At 42.7% G+C, this 9,558-nt stretch overlaps 1 protein-coding gene across 1 annotated transcript; it reads right to left on the reverse strand.

Annotated features, from left to right (window-relative positions):
* Positions 1–204: 204 nt before the first annotated feature.
* Positions 205–8,974, reverse strand: gys1 (glycogen synthase 1 (muscle)). Its single transcript, XM_080856026.1, has 16 exons — positions 8,829–8,974; positions 7,552–7,670; positions 6,722–6,903; positions 5,955–6,146; positions 5,640–5,825; positions 4,346–4,490; positions 4,112–4,229; positions 3,848–3,968; positions 3,313–3,419; positions 3,050–3,109; positions 2,759–2,951; positions 2,429–2,555; positions 2,233–2,328; positions 1,910–2,073; positions 1,717–1,797; positions 205–1,503 (listed from the first exon to the last, which is right to left on the reverse strand). Exons 2-16 carry the CDS (start codon positions 7,667–7,669, stop codon positions 1,282–1,284), a joined length of 2,112 nt encoding a protein of 703 aa, XP_080712152.1. The 5' UTR covers position 7,670; positions 8,829–8,974; the 3' UTR covers positions 205–1,281.
* Positions 8,975–9,558: the final 584 nt, after the last annotated feature.

Consider the following 9,558-nt stretch of genomic DNA (forward strand, 5'->3'; position numbering starts at 1 on the left):
TTCACCTGTTCGATTTATTCCTGATGGCTATATCCCATCTGTGCATTGTACTATACAATTACAAATGTTCAGTGTTTCAACATTTTCACTAAGACAATGACTAATGTATGTGTTGGCTGTACTGCTAGTATAATTAAGTGTGTGAACTGATATCAAGAATCAACAACAATAAAAATGTGTCAAAAGGACGAAGCACCATTCATCTTAATGCTATAATGTTTTTATTTCTATAATTTCAATTTTTTTTCAAGTGCACATTAACACAAATAACAAACTCAAACAGGGTGCATGCACTAAGACCTACCCAAATCCTCCGCAAGGCTTTCAGACACTCATTCAACAAGGCATACATCTGTTTGCGATCACAGTAGCGGTTCAAAACCCGTCAAACAATCATGGAAAACGTGACGATAAAAATAAAGCAATCTCATATGAAACAGAGTCCTGCTGGCCTTGCTGAAGTTATGCCAAGTGTGCTATAACACACACACATGTACACACACAGTTGTACACATAGTTGCTTTTGAGGCGACTGTGTTGGAAGGGCTTTGATCTGGATATTTGTGTAGTCTCTGTGTACTGTGTGTGTCTGTGTTTGTGTTGTACAGTAAGTTTATATGAGTCTGTGTGTGTGTAACATGACCTTTTTATCATCGTTTTGTGAGTGACCTAGCACTGTCAGTCATAAAACTAATTTATTCGGTTTTTTTTTCTTTTCTATTAGCCGAGTTCCATGTTAGCATTCCTGGTTAGCTGCAGCTAGAGATCCTTCTTAAAAGCTACAGTTTTCGGTTATCCTTGGTTAGGTTTTCACAATAAGCTTTTTAGTAGCAAATGGAAGTTGCAATGTTTCAGTTGCCTGGTTTAGGTTATACACTCATTCATCTATCTTTCCTCCTCTGGCATCTGTGTTACCACTCCCATAATGCAGTAACTTTGGAAGTCCATGTCTGACATATTCTGGAGTGTGTGTGTGCAGTGTATTTTTGGAGTACTAGAGTGTTACCATGTACTTAGAAGGTTATCATTTAGAACTGTAAACATTAACATTAATTGTATAAATTCAGTGTAGAACTGTTCAGCCACAATGCTGTGTGTGTGTTTATGAGCTTGTAGGATGACTGGCAAAATGTGGTAATTGTGTGTATGTATGTGTGTGTGTGTGTCTGCAAGGCTCTGTCTGTCTGTCTGTCTGTCTGTCTGTCTGTCTGTCTGTCTGTCTGTCTGTCTGTCTGTCTGTCTGTCTGTCTGTCTGTCTGTCTGTCTGTCTGTCTGTCTGAGTTAGTTCTTCTGTGAGTTGGAATTGTTGTGTGTTAGCAACCGGTGGGGCAGGGCGAAAGGCTGGCGGATGTTGAGTCGGTCTTTCTCGGCTTCTAGATCTTCATCATAGCGCTCGTCCTCGTCGGCGTTGTCCTCAGCCTCACTGTGGTGGGGAGAGGAGTGGAGGGAGTGGGCAGGTGAGGGCGGCACGGAGGCTGGCCGGGGGTACCGGAAGCCCGTTGGCTGCAGAGAGAGGAAGAGGAGGAGGAAAAATATGTCAGGGCACACAACCAAACTGGAAGATAGTAATCCTATTTTAAATACCAAAAAAGTTGACATTGGAACTCGAGCTTGCGCATGAAAATGGTTTTTCATGGCACACACAAAACCCTTCCTTCTCAAGGAACACATTCATTTCCACACATGCACATAGAGGAAGAATACATGAAGACTTACCTGAGATTCATCGTGAGGCTCATACATGTAGGTGTCTGGGTAGGCTTTGGCAAGAGCCATGTGACGTGCAGATATGTAGTACTATGGTAGAAAAGTGAGAAACACAGAGAGTACATGAAGTTAATTAAGTAAATGAAAAAGGTTTTCTGATATCTACTTTACACTAACAACACAGTCAACCATCAGTGCTAACCCTGCCGAGGTATTTCCAGTCCAGAAGGTCGCTGAGTCGCTCGGTTCGGTTCCTCTGGATGATCCTCTGTCTGCGGCTCTGCTGGCAGAACTGGTACAGGAAGGTGGTGAGCTGGTTACAGGACTCATCCACCCCACGGTACCGCCGGTCAAGAATGTAGATACCTGGAAGAGAGGAACAGCAATCATACCGGTACTTTCAGACTTTTCGCAGTAAACGCAAACAAATGTTGTGCACTGCTACATTCGGCCAGCTTCACAGCAAACGTGTGCAATCATCGTAAAAATAAGCACAATATGGTTTCCTTGTAACACAGCACTTACCGTAGGCAGAGGGGTCTGCTATGTGTTCCTCCATGAAACAGCCAAATCCAGACAGATTTGTGGAGATGGACGGAATTCCCATTACAGTGCATTCAGCTGAAAGCAGAGAAATGAGCTTGGTGAATAAAGCTTGCGTGTGTGGAACCCTGGAATTCATGAGGTAAGGCAGGCACATGGTGATTGAGGTGTACAATACCTGGTGTGTATCCCCAAGGCTCGTAGTAAGAGGGAAACACTCCAAGATGGCAGCCTCTAACAAACTCCTCATAGTCCATGGGAAGCAGGGGGGACGTGGAGGACAGGAACTCTGGATGGAAGATTACCTACAACAAAAGTGTGCGTGTTTACAAATAGCTCCACACGTTTAGAGTTTGACGGTGCATGACTGTGTTTGGACTTTGACTGCCTATATATGATATGTACATGGACATCAGTGCACTCACCAATACACACCAACATACACATGAAGACCAGAGGTGGGGTGTGGTTGATAAACAAGTTCCCTTTATTTAATTTATGCACATACCTTCACTCTATCTGAGGAACTGTTGAAGAGGCCGATGCGGCGGATACAGGTCAGTATGGGGTCTGTGCTGTCCTCCAGCATGTTGTGGGTGCAGATGGGGGGCTGGCACTGCCTCTGTGTGGCGAAGATGGCTCGCTTCATCATGGTGAAGTCTTCCTTATCTAGCATCTTGCTCATGTCTGGCAGCTGGCCACTGAGGAAGGCACACAGTCATTATTCAGTTACTCTGAAGTTGTAAGGTAATGGGAAAATACAAAACATAGTTACAGCTCATCTGGATTAGATACTCACACCAACAGTGATTCGTAGAGTTTTTTCCCAAAGCGTTCTTTGACAGTGTGTGCTGTATCCCTGTCATGAAGCAAACACATACACATGACTATACTTCACCTTCAAATGTAGAGAGAGTATAGCAGAATGAGTATAGTAATATAAATAAAGAGCATGTTTGCTGTGTGAGTTACCCATATAGTGATGTAAATAAAGATCATGTTTGCTGTGTTAGTTACCCATATAGTGATGTAAATAAAGATCATTTTTGCTGTGCGAGTTACCCGAGCTGTTTTCGGACTGCCTGGCCTTTTAGTGTCTCCACGTTGAAGTTGTTGGTCCTTGCGGGCATGATGAAAAAGGCAATAACTGTGACATCACTGTGGTTCACCTGCAACACACATATGCACGCTTAAAATTGTCCTGCAATCAAGGTTTGCTTTTGAGAAGTTCAGTATTTATCTTCCAGTAGGATACTGCAGATAGTAAGCAATCAAGGAGGGACTTAAGTGTAGGGACAAAGCGGATAAGACGAGGGTAGTTTTAATGTCATGAAACATCATCAAATCTGACCATAATTGTTAAAAACCAGTCAACTGTTAACCGTTTTTGAAACAGCTACATGTTTTTTTTGTTCAGCCTAAAACACAGATCTTCAAAAGATCCCCCATCAGATACAGTATTCCAATAATTCTTTATCATGAGTTAGTGCTCAGTGTGCAGACATAAAACATTTAAATGTCTGTATTTATTCTCATTTCTTCAAGTGTAAATGTTTCATATTTTAAATTAAAAATTGATGTTGTATGAAGCACTCACCCTCAGCAGATAGTTCAGTCTGGCAAGAGCCTCTAGAAAGACATCCGCTCCTTTGTTAGAGAACTCGTAGCGGCCAGCAATAAAGAGGAATAAGGTTTTATCCAGGTTAAAATCCAGGTGCCTGTCAAGTAATAAAGGTGTAGTCAATAAAATGTGTGTGTCTGAGTGTGTGTGTGTGTGTGTGTGTGAGTGCTTGCATATGTGTGTTTGCATTTGTGGAATCTGAATTAATTTGGCCCGCTGTATCCATGTTAGGTTACTTACCCATAGAAGTGGCCTCTGACGAACTCATTAATGCGGTTTTTGCTCTGGGCATGGAGGTTCTGAAACTCATGCATGGCTGAGAACTTCTTCACATTCAGTCCATTAGGAGTGACAAAGTCTAGGACCAGAGATTAACAGATATAACCAAGAGATTAACAGATTCAGTTGATGTCTATGAATGACACTGGCCCTGGGAAAGGTGGTGAGCGAGGGCTGAATGGGATTTGTGCTCACCTGGCTTCCTCTTCAGGAGGAACTCCGCTTCAATCGCCGTTATCTGGGAGACTGTGGTGAAAACATGAGCACACCGGGCAGCTGCTCGCTCCAAACAGTAACGGTGATATATCTGCCTATCTCCAGCCTCTTTATCCACATTAAACTGCAGATCAGAGCCAGAGGGAGAACAAGAGGTGAGAGATTTGAGTTTTAATTATGATTAAATGACAATCAAAATGGGTTGACATGGGCTTACCTTTAAATAGATTTACAGATACATTATCATCCATACACTATGTGGACACCTAAAATAAATGTACAAACATGCTAAAGACTGAAGTATTTGGTATTCCCCATTGTTTTACAGCGGTATGCAAAAGTTTGCATACCGCTGGCAAGTGAAAAGAAGTACATACCTGCAGCAACGGGGTTAAGATAAGAATTTCTTCAAATGTTTCATTTCATTTACTTATTTATTGAAGCTAAACATAGAAAGAAAAAAAGGAAAACAGTAATCCTGGCATGTGCAAATGTTTGGGCACCCTTCCACTTTAAAATGTCAGACCATAACATTAACTTAACTCATTAGGACATGTAAATTAGGTGAGGAGTTGTCATTCGCAATGGTCAGCTCATCACAACTCCAAAACAGATGGCTGTTACGGTAAACTGTGGAAGTTGAGGCGAGATCTATAGGACCAAGAACACTTTCGGATATATAACTGCATGTCTGCTGGGCAGAAAGGCCAAACAATCACCTCATGTGACTCTAAAGACCTGGCAGGAAGATTGTTCTGACACAGGGGTGGTGGTGCACCATTGCACTGTGTAGTGCATGCTTGCACACGGGGTCATCAGAGGGAAACTTTTACATTTATGATTAGGTCGTTGGTAATGTCTTAAGAATGTAATTGTTAAAACTGTGGCCACGAATGAACAGCATTTGATAAAAATAACCCCTTGACAACTGTTTAGTATGTGGGTGGATCTAGTCATGTAGTCAGTCAAAAAACTGAAGCCTACAAGACGTTGGTCTCTACACAAGAACAATGATTCAAAGTATACCTCAAAAAAGCTTTAAGAACTTTTGCCCATGCCGAGATTACTATTTTCTTTTTTAAAGTCCAAAGCTTCAGAAGTAACACTGCATTAAAAGTTGAAGAAAGCCTTTGTTCAATATTTCTCTGCAACAAGGGGCCTATTGGCTTCTTTTCACTTCAAAATCAACTAAATCTGTCATTTTTACAGTGGTGCCAAAACGTTTGTGTTCAACTGTACATATTTAACATGATCTTTTTATTTGTAGTCTTGCCTCAGCAAGTTTGTTGTAGAAGTCCACATTTCCGGCACAAAGGTATCGTCCCAGTAGTGTGGCGTGAGTGGTGAAGATGGTTGCTATTGGCAACTGTCTCTGTCGACATAGCATCAGCCCCAAGCCGGCCAACCACTCGTGAAAATGTGCCAATACGTGTGGAGGTTCTTCACACTGAGCTACATACTGAAACACATTAGTATGACATTAGTATTAACTTCAAAAGTATTTATCTGAACTTCATTAGTAATAATCTCAAACTTATCTCTCTCTCACACTCACACTCACACACACACTATATTGAGAGACACACACCTCGCCAAGTAGCCAGGCTGTCAGAAAGCCAAAGAGCACGGCATCGTTAGCCTCTCGATCGAACCATGGCACACCAATGCCAAAGCTCTCCCACAAGTCGCTCTTCCAGCGGTCCAGCGACCACGCGGTGAATCCCACATCAATCAGAATCACATAGGGACTGCCCTCTATCAGCCAACGACCAAAATATACCTAGGGGGTGGGTAGAGGGATGGGTACACAACAATGGACTTCTTCAGTATGTCTGCTCAGACAAGGAGGGCTTAACAGTGAGCTTGACTTGTAAATTATTGCTGCTGCTTACTTCAATTGCAGACACATACACATAAACATACACAGACAGACGGACAGGCAAAGCACGGGACAGTGGAATTTACTCAAAGAGCAAAAATAGACAGCTGAGAGTTTGTGAGACTGGTTCAACCTCTAACCTTTAAATACACATGCCGGGGAGATTATAGCTCCACCAAACACACACACACACACACACACACACACACACACACACACACATACAGAACACAGACACACTTACACACACTGTGCAGAATGAAGGTTTAATGTTTCAGGTCAGGGGGGGTCAAAGAAGTACTCAAGCACTGTATGTGCCTTCATTGAACTACCCGAAAAGATCACACACGTATGAATGTGTTCTCACATTACATGTTTAATGTAAAAAGGGAAGGCAAATTTTATTTCGGTGCTTGTTTCTGTGTCCTGAACAAACATGATTTTGCATGCAGTGTTGTGAATGCGTGTCTGTCTACCTTGCAGCCACTGGCATTCATTTTGTCTATGGTTCTGATGAGAGCTGGGTTGGTGGGCTCGATCAGCTCAACCTGAGTTCTGACATTGGCCTCCGTGTAGGGGCCCACCAGGAAGTAGTTCTCACCCCATTCCTCGCAGGTCAGACGAGCTTTCGTCTGGATCACAGTGTAGATCCCTCCAACTGGAGGAAAGGAGAGAGGGAGCGCGAGAGAGGGGAGAGAAGAGAGAGAGAGAGAGAGGTCATTCATGCTATGCAGATATATTTTGAACCCCATGTTACAGAAAGGGGGGAGTTATATAAACATCACATGACACAGACAACTCTGTGACCACACAATGACTCACTCACTCACTCACTCACTCACTCACACACACACTATATTACAAAGTATATATTATATATTTCTGTTACTGACCCGTTGAAAATATTTTTGCAAAAAATACGTAGTTTTTAAATACTTCTTCATAAATAGCTAAACAGCAATAACGTAATTCGAGGACAATAGATCTTTCTATCACTGTGTCTTTACATCAAATATACTTTACACAAATAACCCATAATTAAAAAGAAATCCGCAATGTTTAAATCGTATCTATACTGGATGCTTATTAACTGTAATATTGGCTCATACTAAAAAATACAAGACAGGAAGAATATGTAGGTGCACCTAATTCAGTGGACAACGACTGTATAACGACTGTATAACTTTAGATAAGACATCATAGTGTTTTAATGACAGTTTTAATGACAGTTCACACCTCCTTTGTGTCATGTAGTTTACACTTTCAATTTAGAATGCAGACAAAAGTGGGAGAGGAAGACATCTACCTTTGTTGGCCACTTCCCATGCTATTTCAAACAGCACAGCATCCTCCAGGTCAAACTCCTCATCCCAATCATCAAGCCCCGAAAGCGAGGTGACTGACAGACTACGAGCCAGCGGCATCCTGGGACATGTAGTTTAAACAGACACAATAACTATGGCATGAAGAATTATGAGGAAGCAACATATCACATCACTTTGTGTTTGTGACTTGTGGAATGTTTGGCATGCTTCCAAGACCAGCCATTCCATCTCAGTTTTGCATGTCTTAAGTGCTACAGTTCGCCCGCACTCATACTCTACCCACTATTGCACAAGCACACAAATGTTGTCCTGAGCCAATGCATGTGCTGAACCAATGGCACTTGGAAGATTAATTTGCCACAGAAAATGTAATAAAGAGGGGCCTTCTGCTGAACTCAACGTGACTCATCTCTTAGTAGATCAAAGCATTACATTACGCTTATGCACACATGCTTACACCTCAGGGATATGATACATTTCTCTCTACTCCAAACACTGCGTGCGTGAGAAAAAGAGTAGGCTAGGTGTTTTGTTATGTTTCATCATTCTCAAGTCCAGACAGAGCACCCATTTATTGTAACTCACTCTCTCCCAAACACAAACGCCATACCCAAAGCGATTCTTTGAGTGACACACTTGCGAAATATTGTGAAATGATTACAGCAATGCATTTGTGTATGTTTAGTCATTGGTAGTCTACTAATAACGGTCTACCTGTGGAAAGCTGTTTGTCTTTACAAGGACTCATTGCCCATCTTGGGAAAAAAATGAATAGGCTACCTGCGTTTATGTCACAGCTATGCTGCTCGCATTTTACACAGACATAGGACGGCGTGTTCTCACACACACCAACCCACCAAGCAGGCCAATGCGTACGTGCGCTTTCACCATAAACAGCTACAGATGCACACCACACGTAAAACATCTTGGCTGTTTAAGCGGAAGCCAAATTGCAGTATTTTGTGTCGGCGGTGTCAAACGCATATAATTGGCCATCCCAGTTTAGCCTATTAAATGTATCTTCGAAACTGTCACACTACTGAGACGTACAGACTCCATCAGGAAAGACACGGGCATACAGACAGGAAAAGTGCTTGTAGACTACAGGCGGAACGCTCCTAACGGACATATGTGTCGTGTTCGTGCAACCTCTACAAAGCCAGTGGCAGAGAGAGTAAATATTTCAGATAAAAGTGATTTTAACCCAGCTGTTTTTTCCACCCATGCACTTGCAAACACGTAGCCTACACTCACTCACCTAGCAGCGGCGTCCTTTCCAAGCCCAACCACGTAACATTCACAGCTCAAGTCAGCCTCAAAAACGATGGGGCGTGCGCAGGTGGAGATTGCTTAAACTCCTCTCACATTGGAGTATTTTCGCGTTTGTCAAAAATCACATTCACCAGGGAAGGCGTGGCGTCGCTGATGGCTTGCACCAGTCGTATAATAATAATCAAGAATAATCAGGAAGTCCAATCTGTATGGTTGGATGTTCGCTATGGTGTACGCCCAAACAGCGCAGATGGAAGGAGGCGTTTTCCCAAATGAGAAACGTCGTTGCTTGGCTCGGGAACTCGTGAGCTCTGCTTACTGGTGGAGCTCATGTCTGTCGATCCTAGGTGACTCGTGAGGAAATCGAGCCCCTGATTCGAAAGGGCAACACAGTCAGGCTATTTTTAATATTTGGCTCACCGAGGTGCGGAAAATGCAACGTGACACTGTGCGTTGTCACTCTACAACTGTTGTCTAATTTATTCTTTTCTCTATATTGCCTAACCACAGAAGACAATTGAACAATCTTGATATTCGCATACTTTCCCCCTCAGCCCGGAGCAACAAGTGTAGCAGTCAGGCCTTTAGCCTTCAGTCCCGAAGCGGGCGTTTTATAAATGTGCTTGGATGGATCCGGTACACTAAAGTAGACAAAAACACACATGTAGCAGATCGCCATACGAACTGACAGACTAAATTACTATTGGTTATATAAC

Source organism: Sprattus sprattus (genome assembly GCF_963457725.1).
Source record: "Sprattus sprattus genome assembly, chromosome: 18".
NCBI classification, from domain to species: domain Eukaryota; kingdom Metazoa; phylum Chordata; class Actinopteri; order Clupeiformes; family Clupeidae; genus Sprattus; species Sprattus sprattus.

Excerpts from the sequence above, each read along its gene's own strand:
- gys1 (XM_080856026.1), bottom strand. The coding sequence starts at position 7,669 with ATGCCGCTGGCTCGTAGTCTGTCAGTCACCTCGCTTTCGGGGCTTGAT. Across the intron at positions 4,230-4,345 it reads CCTCCTGAAGAGGAAGCCAG|ACTTTGTCACTCCTAATGGA; the intron begins GTGAGCACAAAT and ends CTCTGGTCCTAG. Across the intron at positions 1,504-1,716 it reads AGCCTCACGATGAATCTCAG|CCAACGGGCTTCCGGTACCC; the intron begins GTAAGTCTTCAT and ends CTCTCTCTGCAG.